The sequence below is a fragment of the Setaria viridis genome, chromosome 9 (genome assembly GCF_005286985.2).
Source record: "Setaria viridis chromosome 9, Setaria_viridis_v4.0, whole genome shotgun sequence".
In the NCBI taxonomy this organism is placed as follows: domain Eukaryota; kingdom Viridiplantae; phylum Streptophyta; class Magnoliopsida; order Poales; family Poaceae; genus Setaria; species Setaria viridis.
In genome coordinates, this window is record NC_048271.2 from 11637888 (window position 1) to 11651816 (window position 13929).

A 13929-nucleotide genomic window follows, 5' to 3' on the forward strand; every position below is an offset into this window, starting at 1 on the left:
AACAACTACGTACCTCGTCGTTTATACAAAAATGAATAAACTGAAAAGGAACATCTGAAAGCATAAATGAAGACCCAGTGCCAACCTATTGTATCTCTCAAATGGTTCCCCTATCTTCAATCATATCCTCCACTTCACCTTACTTATGCTAACATTATTGTCAACTATATGCTGCTGGCACACATGTTCTTCGTTTTGACCTTATCGTCCATCTGCAGTTTTGATTTTCCTTTGCCACTGATTCGATCCAGTCCTAACATCTCGTGGTCCTAGAAAAACATGTACTCGTTCTACCAACATGTTTCACATTTGATAATCTAGTTAGGATATTTTTGTGTGCTAACTAAGAGAGTTCACAGTTAGCTTTTCGAAAAAAGAGAGTTCACAGTTTTCATTTCATTACAACTCTCAATACTCTTACAAGTCCTAGAAAAGCATATACCCGTGCTTCCGATTTACTTTAAGCGTATCTGATAGTTGACAATCCAATTAAGATACCGGAAGTGCCACATGTGTCTCCCCAATCCTTACGACTCTCACTTGCTCTTGCTAGTCCTTCAAAAACATATACGCTTCCAGTTAATTCTAGCATCTCATAGTTGGCAACCCTATTATCATACTGGAACTATATGGTAGTGTTCATATTTTTCATGGGTGGTCTCTCGAATCGTTGGACCCGCATATTGCATATAGTACTCACAGGCTAGGTGTAATACTGTATTAATGGATGGTCTTGATTGTGCATTTCAGCTCCTCTCTTTACATACCATGTGTGTAGACAACCTTACCCCTATCACAAACTCAAACACAGGCTAGTTGTGTTAGAAGAAGCTGTTCTCTTCGTTTCAAAATATAGCTACTTCTAGAGTTTTTTAGACAGTTTATGAATGTAGATTAAAAGTCTATATTGCCCCTCATTAAAATAATTATACCTTTCCTATTTAATTGGTGGCAGGCTTGGTTGCAGATCTGCAATCATAATTGATTTGCACGCGTAGAGGGCAGTTTAGACCTCTTATGCCAAATAAGCTACTTCAAAACTCAAAAATAGTTATATTATGAGACAAAATTTGAATGCTAGAAGTAGTTATATTTTGGGACGGAGGTAGTACAATATATGATGAGCATGACAAGGAAAGGGATGGTCAATTGCTCATTGGAATCAGAGGCATCGAGAGCTAAGTGGATGATGTTGTTGGCTCTGGCTGGTCGATAGAAAATTAACGAAACAAATGTTCCACCAAGAGGTTGCATACACGTGGATGGTAACTCGAACGAAGTTGGTTCTATATACTCTCTCCGTTCCACAAAGACTGTTCGTTTAGAAAATGTTAGATAAGATAGTAGCAATGCTAAAAGGTCAAAGTACCCCTAATAACTTTTCTTAATCGGATGGATTACCAAGTAGAATTAATTATGCATGCACGCTTGCAGTAATTGTTATTTAGCGAGTCTAGCTCGGACATCGATGGTTAGAGTAAAAGATCGATTCGTTAACTGGGCCAGAAGGTATTATGAGGGTCTTTATTGGATGATCTGAAAGTTATATAAACATTTTTTGTGGGATAAATTTGGAGGCTAAACGAACCGTCTTTTTGGGACGGAGGGAGTAGTGTGTAAGTAGGTTCTGCCCACAAGCATAATTGCTACTTTTACCTTTTTGTTATTGGGTCGTAAATGGGGTTTTGCTGGTTTTCGTGCTAATAAGAACCATGAAGTGCAGGATTTAGTCGAGTAGCTTGTTGGTTTTTGGAGTTGTTAGTCTAAGTCCTTGTATCGATGCTGTTTGACATGTGTGGCGCCCTCATCGCAATCATGTGGTTATTTTGGGCCTGATTTCCGCTCAAAAAAATGAGCTGGCACTTTCATTTTTTTATTTTCTTCTTCTAATAAAATTCACAGTAAAGCTTTTGCCTTTCTTTTGAAAATTTTGACTTGTGTTGTGTATTGAATGTTTTCCGTAATAGAAACTGTGAGGGTTGCACCTCGATTTTCCTTGGACAAAATATAGAAAAATGCTCGGGCCCAAGTTGTGCAGTGTATTGCATTTGCATTGTTCAGTACTATAAGATCCTACAGTGCAAAAAAAAATGCTCGGGGCCAAGTTGTTTTGCTACAAAGTATTAATACAGGTGAGATGTGGGAACACCTTTATTCTTTAGGCACCGCCTTCAAAATCCATCACCTAAATTTAAAGGCCAGTCTCAGCTCAGTTACTCCTATTGACAACTGTGTGGTAATAGTCATTTTAATGTGCTTAAAAAGCAAACTGTACAAAAGAGCAAGACTAGTATCTTCACATTCATTTGTTTGTGATTTCATGGTACCACAAGAAGTGATGATGCAGATTGTAATGCGCCTCAATTAGTTCCAATCAGTTTATATGCACAACCGACACCGTTGGCGTCTCAGCAACATAAGATAGAAGACCGGGGAAGGAAAGGTAGAATATCACTGGTGACCATAAGATAGAAGACCGGGGAAGGAAAGGTAGTTCATGGCATGCATAGGGATGTTCCCAAAGAAAACAGGAATCAGAGACACCAGGAACAGCAAAGAGTTGCGTTCTTTCTTCCTCAGCACGACGGTGCTCAATTAGCAAATAGGAGGTTGAGGAACAATGTCAAGGCAGCGCCAACAGGGACCATCTCGGATACCACAGTGGATCACCCAAACCCTGCCTTCGGATGGGGGGATTCATGGCCCCCACCCTGCATGTTCGGTATCCGCAGTTAAGTTTTCATAGTCGTCGCCGAAAAAGGAAGCAACAGCAAGCAGGCAAGGATGGTTGACGACGGAGCTATGATCAACAACAACACGGCTGTTGGGACCAAAGAGGTAGCGTCCGGCAAGGCCAAGGTATTCACATTGGTGAATCAAAACTCACTGTAATAGTGCGATCTTTCTGGACTGATCTAAGATTAGAGTTTGTCAACCAGCTGGTTTTAGTGCAGTTCATTAGGATGAGCAAGATAACAGTGGAAATGGACGATACCGTTGTCAGATACTCAGTTTGTCAGTAATTGTTATCTTAGCATTGCAGAAAACAGTGAATGCGCCATTAACATTGATGGAAAATATTTCAGTATCTTTCAGTCATCTCTGTATGAATGTATGATACAAGTTAAAAGCAATATTCAGACTGTATTAATTTGAAAGAATAATATAGTTGCCAAGTACACATAGTGGTTGGTCTACAAGTACAAGCAGTAACTACTTTTATCATTCGATTTATCAGCATTGCTTTGCTGATGCAAGTAATGAAAGGCTGAAAAAACATAGGTGTTTACAATTAGACCTTACAATAATACGTTCATATGGTAAAAAGATCTGAAGTTTTGTGTTATATTATATTATTAAGGAGTTCCTGCTTCGATAAAGTAAAGATGTATCTGAAACCTACCAGAAGCAAGAACTTAATCTAAGCGAAAAACTCTGAAAATGAAACTGCAACTTCAATATCAATTTCCCATTCCAAGAAGCGTTTAGATTAGAAGATACCAAAATATGTTAAAGAGGCTGCACGTCATTGGGAGTTGAAATATATAAGCTGATTCAGAAAGGTTTGTAAGATATGGTGGAATGGCTTACCCTAACAGGGCGGCCATGTTGTACATTATATAGGATGGAAGAGTCCAGCTATGTAGGTACAAGAGGATCTCCAAGTAGGAGAAAGATTACATGTAGGACAAGGACTCTATACCGTATCCTAATACACATGTATTTCTACGGTACATGATCTATTAACATTTGGTGGCCGATGCCATCTTATCACGAGCAGTAACTGATATTTTCCTGCCAGACAAGACAATTGAACATTTATAGATTGAGATTTTAGATGAACAAGCTGGCGCAAGACATTGACATGATATCGAAAACCAGGATGTCATCAGTCCAAGATTTAGCATGAGCAAAAGATTTTATACAAAGAGGGTGACAGGGATACTCACAACCCAACCCATAACAAGTCGATCCGTACACCTAACTAAGCCTAAAAATCAAAGAGTGTTCAAGAATGAACAAAATGTTCGTGTTCTGTTTTCCATTTTTTTTTGGCAACACCTTAAGCTTTAACACAAGATGATAAGTGCATTCCACTTTTTTTATTTTCTTCTTCTAATGAAATTCGTGGTAAAGCTTTTGCCTTTCTTTCAAAAAAATTTTGACTTGTGTTGTGTGTTGAATCTTTTCTGTAATGGAAACTAGGCGGGTCCCACCTCGATTTTCCTTGACAAAATATAGAAAAATGCCCGGAGCCAAGTTGTGCAGTGTATTGCAATTGCATTGTTCAGTACTACAAGATCCTACAGCGCAAAAAAAAAAAGCTTGGGCCCAAGTTGTTTGCTCCAGAGTACTAATAATACAGGTGAGATGTGGGAACACCTTTATTCTTTAGGCACCTCCTTCAAATCCATCACCTAAATTTAAAGGCCAGTCTCAGCTCAGTTACTCCTCTTGACAACTATGTGGTACAAGTCATTTTAATATGATAAAAAAGCAACTGTACAAAAGAGCAAGGCTAGTATGTTCACATTCATTTGTTTCTGATTTCATGGTACAAGGAGTGATGATGCAGATTGTAATGTGCTTCAATTAGTTCCAATCAGTTTTATATGCGCAACCAACACCGCTGGCGTCTCAGCAACATATATACATTCCTCTCGTGATCACTGGTGACCATGAGATGGAAGACAGGGGAAGGAGAGGTAGTCCATGGCATACATCAGCAAAGTTCCGAAAGAAAACAGGAATCAGAGACACCAGGAACGGCAAAGAGCTCCGTTCTTCCTCCCCAGCACGAGTGCGCTCAGGTGGCAAGTAGGATGAGGTTGAGCAGCAACGTCGGGCCAGCGTCAACAATGAGCATCTCGGACACCACAGTGGCGCATCAACATAATGACTAGAGATGAGGGGATTCAACAGCATTACAGTTTCGGGGCAAAAAGAGGTAGTGGCTGGGGAGGTCGAGAACTCTCCGTAATAGCTCTGCGTCGAGAAGGAATACTCCCTCCAAGTTTATCTAAGAGACATTCTTCGATATTTTCTGGTCGATGCTTTCCTTCTGAATCCAGTGATCTTTCTAGGCTGTGCATCTAAGATTAGAGTTTGTCAAGCAGCTGGTTTTAGTGCAGGTCATTAGGCTGAAGAAGACAACAATGGAGATGGGTGATACCATTGTCGGTTACTCAGTTTGTCACTAATCGTTATCTCAGCATTGCAGGTAACAATGAATGCACCATTAACATTTGGCGGAAAATATTTCAGTACCCTTTAGTCGTCCGTGTCAGTACCCTTTAGCAGCATACTACCTCATCGCTTATACAAAAATGAACAAACTGATAAGGAACTTCTGAAAGCAAAAATGAAATCTAGAACCAGTGCCAACCTATTTTATCTCTTAAATGATTCCATATCTTCAATCATATCCTCCATTTCATCTTAGTTATGCTAACAGTATTGTCAACTATACCGTGCTGGCACACATGTTCTTCGTTTTGACCTTATTGTCCATCCGCAGTATTGATTTTCTTTTGCCTCCGATTCGATCCAGTCCTAACATCTCGTGGTCCTAGAAAAACATGTACTCGTTCTACTTCTACCAACATGTTTCACATGATAATCTAGTTAGGATATTTTTGGGCTAACTAAGAGAGTTCACATTTTTCATTTCATTACTACTCTCAAATACTCTTACAAGTCCTAGAAAGCATATACCCATTCTTCCAGTTACTTTAAAGTGTATCTGATAGTTGACAATCCAATTAAGATACTGGAAGTGCCCCCATGTTTCTCCGATCCTTACGACTCTCAGTTGCTCTTGCTAGTCCTTCAAAAACATTTACTTTTGCTTCCAACTAATGCTAGCATCTCATAGTTGGCAACGCTATTATGATACTGGAACTATATGGTAGTGTTCACATTTTTCATGGATGGTGGTGTCTTGAATTGTTGGATCCGCATTGCATTCATTAGTACTCACAGGTGTAATATTAATGGATGGTCTTGATTGTGCATTTCAGTTCCTCTCTTTATATACACGTGTGTGGAGACAACCTTACCATTATCTCAAATTCAAATACACAGGTTATTTGTGTTACAAGAAGCTACAATATACGATGAGCATGACAAGGAAAGCGGTGCTCAGTTGCTCATTGGAATCAGAGGCATCGGGAGCTAATGGATGATGCTGTTGGCTCTGGCTGGTTGATAGCAAATTAACGATTTGCTGTTGTTAACAAATGTTCCACTATAGGGTTGCATAAACGTGGATGGTGTACTCGAAGTTGGTTCTATATATACATAGGTTCTGTCCAAAAGCATAATTGCTACTTATACCTTTATGTTAGTGGGGTCGTAAAGGGGGTTTCGCCATTTTTCACGCTAATAAGAATCATGAAGTGCAAGGTTTAGTCGAGTTGCTAGTTGGTTTTTTGGAGCTGTTAGTCTAAGTCCTTGTACCAATGTTGTTCGGGACGTGTGGCGCCCTCTTCCCAGTCCTAGACTGCTACAGTGTCGCGTGGCCCCCTGGCGCAGGGTCCTGCTGGACCCGTTGGGCCCATAGGGCCTGCTGGGCCAGTTAGACCCCTTTTGCCCCTGGCGCCCAGTAGGCCCTCTAGGTCCATAACATCTCCTGCTGGATTTATTAGCAGTGTGTCCTCACGCTGCAGTTGCGCCCATCGTTCGATTCCTACTGGTGGGGGTGAATCCTGCGGCCCTATGGCCATGCCACAGCTCTCTTGTTGAAGCCAAGGTGGGAGCCACAACTCTCTTGTTGAAGCCAAGGTAGGGGCCATGGCTACTGTCCAAGGTAACTCCATGGTGATGCTGAGCTAGGGCGGTGCCTTGACATCATCACCTCCATGTTGGTGAAGAGCTGCATGTGAGTAGCGGTATGGAGGTGTTCGGCTGATGACGGTGCAACACATTGTTGCGGGGGCTTTGTTGATGCCGAGGTAGACGTTGACACCCGCGTGTTGATGGTGATGAAGTTGGTGCTGCATTCGTAGTCGCCGATGTGCTAAAGGTTAATTGAGCAGGATGTTGATGACGACAATGTCGCTAATGTAGGTGATCGTTTCGTCAGTGTCATCGATGACGTGGAGTTCGTTGCCGATGTTGAGGGCAGCTTGCCGATGACGTATTTTTGGTGTTGTCGCTGCTCCTGATGATGCAATGACTCCGGCAGCTAATGTCCTGTTGATATGTGCGCCCATCTATAACAAGGATAGAGGGTTGGGCGCCCATTGTTGCTCTCATTGACTGCATGGGAAGAGGGCAGTCAATCATCCCAACTTGAATGGCATACGTTGTTAATGGAGCGTTGCTTGTATGCGTCAGATGTCGTTGTTGGGGCAGTTGTTGGACACGCCGCCATTGTTGATGAAAGTGAGGTCGTGTCCTGATGCCCGATAGTGTTGGCGCCTTCACTCACCATTGTAGTTGAGGGTGCCGGGAAACTGCTATGTGGTAAACTGCTTTAGTTTTAATGGCTTTGAAGTACAAGCGGTTGCAAACCTTAGGATGTTCAACTGTTGAAGAATGTCGTCGTCTCGTAGACATCCGTGGTTGTTGTGTGTTGACACTCCGCTGTTGTCGAGGTTGATGCAGTCTTGTCGTGCCTCCTTGGAGAGTTGACCATCTTGGTAGTTGAGAGCATCTGGTCGAAGATGATGCCTGGTGTATGGGAGCTAATGATTGGAGGAGGCCATTCACCATTGAACATCGTTGATGCGTTGTGGTTGTTAAAGTCCTCCTTGTGCAATGGATCCTGAGATGCATCTACAAATATTTTAGGGCTGACCTGGGTGTCGGATGCGGAGATTGTTGATGCAGCAGGTGGATTCTCCGCGTCGTTGATGGTGTCGCCCTTCACATCTACAGCCACGCGGTACTGTTCCCGTGATGAATAGTACCTCAGCTACTGTTCGAGCCATGAACTGCTGTTGATCTCTCCATTGAATGCCTTGTGCCAATCTGGAGCCCATGAAGAATAGACGTTGTCCATGGGGATCGGTAGCCTAGTCTTTGGATACCAGATGTTAGGGTCTTGGGCTACCCCTTGGGTTCAGGGCACTAGAGAGGGAGGAAGTGGTGGCCAGCGGCCATGGTGGAGGCGTATGGGGATGGGGTGGTATAGGGAGGAGAGGGAGTCTGAGAGCTTTAGGGTTTTACCCCTTAATTCCTTGCTTGCTTTAGGATTTTACCCCTTAATTCCTTACTTGATTAATTTGGTATATCGGTTCTCTATTACATAGAGGGTGAGAATCATAACTTACTTGGCTTGCAAGCCATCCTAATATCTCTAGACACTTTCTGATTCCAAATCTACCATGCAAATATAGGGCGGCTGCCTCGAGCGCCGCCGATACAGTACCCGCGGGTGCCGCGTGCCCCCCTGGCGCAGGGGTCCTGCTGGACCCGTTGGGCCCATAAGGCCTGCTGGCCCAGTTAGGCCCCTTTGGCCCCTGGCACCCAGTAGGCCCTCCAGGTCCATAAAGATTTTGAAGTTTTGTGTTATATTATATTTATAAGGAGTTCATGCTTGGGTAAAGTAAGATGTACCCGAAACCTTACATGAAACGAGAACTTAATATAAACGAAATACTCTGCAAATGAAACTGCAACTTCAATATTACCCACTCCAATAAACATTCAGATTAGAAGATGGCAAAATGTGTTAAAAGGCACTTCATTGGCAGTTGAATATCTAAATTCTAAACTGACTCGGAAAGGAACTTATTCAATATGGGGCAGGTTCTATTTACACTTTTTGGCTGAGACCATCCTATCACCAGCAGGATATTGCCCTGCCAGACAATTGAGCAAATGGCAGGCACTAGGCTGCCAACACCACCCAGAACTAAACTGCTAGTTACAGGAGCACCTTTGTACCAACCTTTGTTCCTGTATAGCTTGAGATTTTAGATGAACAGGTTGGTGCAAGACATTGACATGGTATCGAAAACCAGGAGGTCATCAGCCCAAGTTTAGCAGGAGCAAAAGAGGGTGACAGGGATAGACTAGGTCACACTCACAACCCAACCCATAACAAGTCGACACTATACACCTAACAGAGCCTAGAAGTGAAGAATGTTCAAGAATGAAAAGAATGTTCACGTTCAGTTTTCCGGGTTTTTTTTTTTTTGCAACAACTTAAGCTTAACACAAAACTATCAGTGCCTTACACTTTATAAAAGGTTGAAATAGGCAATACACACGATAGTGCTGAGAAACATTGCGATGTTTGCAAGGATAAATGACAGATGATAGCAATTCATGGTAGAAAGCTTAACTTATATTTCCTAAATAGCTGGCTTTAAAAATCCCCACAGATTTGATATTTCCAATTAGCTCTACCTTTTGGAACCCCAGGTCCAACAATAATGCATATTCGAGGTGCTTTATTAATTATCAATAGTATTAACCGGAGATGTAATGCATTGTAACCAAATATAGGTACCATGTGAAACAAAGACATGTAGACTTCATGCCTTGTTGCAACTTGCAAGGCATAGAACACCCAACTGCAGACTCAATTTAGCCCACAATAAATCTGTAATTCCCATGTTTTAAAAAAATCTTTTACCTGAAAAATAAACGTGCTGCTCAGTTTAGTCACATAGATACATTGGATATACGAAAAGCATAGCCAATAAGATCAAAGGAGCTCCATTCCACAGTTATTAGTGACTTCCATATGGCGGCGATCTAACAGAAAGAATGAACAAAGATGTCATTCTAGGCAAAATTCCTGGCATCAGTCACATTTACATTGTCTCCATACAAAATTTGACACTGTCAACATGTTAGTCTTACTTTTGAGGCTATTAACCTATACTCAACAAACCTAAAAACTGTAGGTTTAAGCTAATGCTTCTGAATCCCAACTTTAGCTAACTGCAGCCAGTTCCCGTAATAAATATAGGAATCTAGTATCTAGATGCCAATGGCCTCTCCTTTCACTCCACGTATGCAAGTTCACTAGTTGACGAGTTTTCTGATTGCAAGGCATCAGAAAGTGTACGATATTCCCTCTCTGTGATGGACCTCACTTCGTACTGCTCACTGGTTGGATCTGCTCTTTCTTTTGGAAGGAAGCCCCGCTCTCGTGCAAGCACCCACTGATCGAGGACACCACATTTAATAGCATATTTGACTGCCTTGTGCAAGTAAACCTTGTCTGTGACCAGGTGAGGGTTAATTGCGAGCATCCTCATGAGGGCTGAAGAAACAAAAAGACACAAAATGATGTTATCCCAGTTGAATGCTTGACAGACAAACAACACGGGCCTTAGAATCACATAAACAGAAAATATGAATGGAGTTCAAACAGTTTTTAATCATGCTGGCATATTATCTCCACAAAGTACGGTTATATTGTATTCGTTGTAGATAGAGGATGCCCGAAAAATGGCCCTCACAGTGTGCAGAACTTCAGAAGTTACAGTCATTGAGTACTTTGCCAAGAACAGGTGGAGATGTAATAATAGGTTGTCTGCTACATTTTTTCCCCAGATATCATAAAGCTTATTGCGACTGAAATGCCCGAAAAATGGCCCTCACGGTGTGCGGAACTTAAGAGGTTACGGTCATTGAGTGCTTTGCCAAGAACAGGTGGAGATGTAGCAATATGCTATGTCTGGTAGATTTTTTTTCCAGATATCATAAAGCTTATTGCAACTGAAACATTGTGATACACAAGGCTATGCATCATGATGCATAGATGATAGACCAGAGGTTCTTTCCTTTATCTTAAAACAAAATCAGCATCATCTCCACAATAGTAAGAGTGACAGTACATATTTAGTGATTCACTGCCTAATGTATGGTGTCATTTATGAAACAGTAGCATATCATGTAGATGTAGGGTGAAAAAAAAAACATATGAGGTACCTGCAACAATGGCATCACCCGATTGTGACATTTCACTGGTGAAAGGAGTGATTGGTGCATCTTCTGTCCCACGAACCCAGCCACTGTGCTTTTCTGTGTAATAGTGAATCTTGGAGGTACCATTTGTCACAAAGAGGACCTTGAGATTATCATGCCACAGTTTCTTAATAGCTTCTGGACTGTAGTGTGTGAATTTGGATTTATCATTATCATTTGTGTCAAATTTCTCAGATGGTTTAATATCGCAAAGAAACTCAAGTTCTTGTTTCGTAACTTCAATAATATCAGCAGCTTCCCATGCCTCCTTGATGAGCGACTTGGTTACCTTACTGGATGACCATAGTGGAAGTGGAAGATTAAGATCAAAGAATATTATACCACCAAATTTCTTCGAAACATCAACCGCTTTTAACAATGATGACTGTGTAGTGGGCTCAAGCAAAGCTGATGAATTATAGTAAAACATCTTAGCCTGTATTAAGAAGAAGAAAGTAATTATTAGAAAATATATTATCCTACATGTATTGCAAATTACCAACAGAAGTATAGAATGCTGAGGAAATATTCTCTGCTTTGCATATCAAGAGTTATACAATGAGCCAAAAGCTTGTTTATGGCACTTAAAGATCCATATCAGATTAAGCATGCATATCAAGAGTATTTGCAACAAATTCGAAACACTTTGATAGATTCTTAAAATTCTTGTAGCGGTATTTCATTCCTATTTTCATCCTCTCAAATAACAAAATAACATGTAACACCACATAAATTACAGGCCAAGTTTAAGAAAACATATCAAAGAATTGGAAAAAGTAAAAGAAAAAAAAACTCGACAACCAGGAGAAGACATTCCCTTGACCCTGAGATTGTCTTAAGAGAGGGGAGTACCGGATCCTTTACGGAGCTACTCACACGAAATGCGAGCACCCGGATAAGAGAACTGGAAAAATATGAATGCAAATTGAGAATATGACTTACTGCATTATTAAATATTTTGAAAATGCATCCTTATAAACTGAAATAAGCGACCCACATCTCTATGTGTACAAAGTGAAGACCTAAACTTTTTTTAGGATCATAAACTAAACACGCAAGAATCAGATGTTTTCATACCCTTATTAGTAAGTAACAAATAAGTGTTACCCAAGCATGTAAAAGATGATAAAGTATTATACAAAAGACATGATGTCACAAGATTTATATTTGATGATTTGATACTTGCCTCTTTTAGAACTGCTGGGTTGATATCAGACTGCAGAAAACAATCCTCAGCACAAGGTTTAACGCAGTTTGTCTTCAAACTGCCTTTGCTTGTGACCTTCATCAAGGACACGGCAGTTGGCGCTGAAGAGTCCATACAAACTGCTCGTGTTTGAACCCCATTGACATTTAGGTGGTACAGCAAACTTTGACCATACTCATCATCACCTAACTTTCCCATGAATGCAACCCTGCCACCAATCGCTGCTAAAGCTAGAGCAACATTGGATGAAGGCCCTCCTGGTGCCCTCACAAATTTATCTGGAGACCAAAACATATCCCTCATTCTATCATGAATCTCATGATCTATCAGCCTATTAGCAGGTCTTCCAGAAGGAATAAATGAGTATTTAGCAGGTCCAAAGCAGCACACTAGTGGCATTAAACTGTAAACCTCTCCAATATCTTCATGCAATGCTAACTCTATTTTACTTTCCAGAACATTGGCCAAATTCTCTACCACAATCTGATCCCTTTCATTAGAGGGCATCAGATCTTTGCCCCGATCATCTCCTTCATCGTCGCTAGATTCCTCTGTAGTCTTAACTTTTCTTCTTCCCCTCTTCTTTGGCTCCTTTGCCTTGTCCATCCCCTCCTCTAAGCTTGCAGTAGTAGTAGCTGTACAATAACAGTAAAAAAATGGGCTTACTAAGGGTCAGAGATAAATCATGATGCTGCAAAGAAAGTGCTCCAGATGAGTAGAAGTGCAGCCAGTGTATAAATTACCTTTCTTGCGGCCTCGCCTCTTAACTTTCTTAGTCTCTTCAGGGGATGCTTGTTCAGAGTTTATTTGGCTTTCTTCTCCTTCACCTTCCAATGTTTCTGTAGTGGCTTTCTTTCTTCCACGTCTTGGAGCTCTTTTCTTTTTAGTTGAAGTTTCACCATCACTGTCTTCACCACTTGAACCTTCCACATCTTGAGAAGTCCTTGACGCAGCATACACAGTTCGGTTAAGCAACCACACTGTAGGCTTAGCCATGTTCTTCCCCAAAATATCTGTCTTGTAATGTATTTGACCCCTGCAAACAAGTCACCAGATTATAGGAGTGCACCCTACAAGTACGCCATTTATAACTTTACAAATTCAAAGGGATTAGCTCATGTTTTGTTTAAAAACGAAGAAAGAATATTTTAATAATATAAACCGGCTGTTCTGAGACAGACATTTCAGTATGAACACTACATGTATAGCAAATGCTTTTTTTTTTGGTATTATAGCAAATGCTATTGAGGCAATGCATCAGAAATAAAGCAGGATATGAACAATGAGATCTGTAATCTCCGTCATTTTTCTTGCCTGTCCACTAATCTGTACACCAATCTGAGATTTCCATGCGAACACAACCCAAATGAATTGACCAAACATTCAGGTCCGTGAATCAGAGGACAGAGCCACACTGCAAGTCCCAGAATAAACAAAAGGACAATTCTGGATCCTAAATTCCTAATATCACCTACCACACCGCAGGTTGCAGCGACCGTACGGGGGAAACGGCATCTTTCATAAGCATTCACGCTGATAATTGGAATACAAAGAAGTAAATTCACTATGTCGAGAGATTACCTGATACGATGATAAGGGGGCAGGGAACAAGTGAACCGCGGAGGGAGAAGAAGAGAAGCCATCAGTGGAGGGAGGGGAGTAGCGAAAATCCTCGCAGCTCCTCCTGGGACTGGGAGAAGAAGAGCGATTGGTCTGGTTGGCACTCACCAGCGAGGAACCGCAAAACCCCGTGGGGGACAAGGAGGGGATTTGGCTGGAGCAAATTACCTACT

The 13929-nt window shown here is 41.4% G+C and overlaps 1 protein-coding gene across 1 annotated transcript; it reads right to left on the bottom strand.

Annotated features, from left to right (window-relative positions):
• Window positions 1-9709: 9709 nt before the first annotated feature.
• Window positions 9710-13916, bottom strand: LOC117838233 (fructokinase-like 2, chloroplastic). Its single transcript, XM_034718186.2, has 5 exons — window positions 13718-13916; window positions 12880-13172; window positions 12116-12771; window positions 10894-11365; window positions 9710-10222 (listed from the first exon to the last, which is right to left on the bottom strand). Exons 1-5 carry the CDS (start codon window positions 13777-13779, stop codon window positions 9960-9962), a joined length of 1746 nt encoding a protein of 581 aa, XP_034574077.1. The 5' UTR covers window positions 13780-13916; the 3' UTR covers window positions 9710-9959.
• Window positions 13917-13929: the final 13 nt, after the last annotated feature.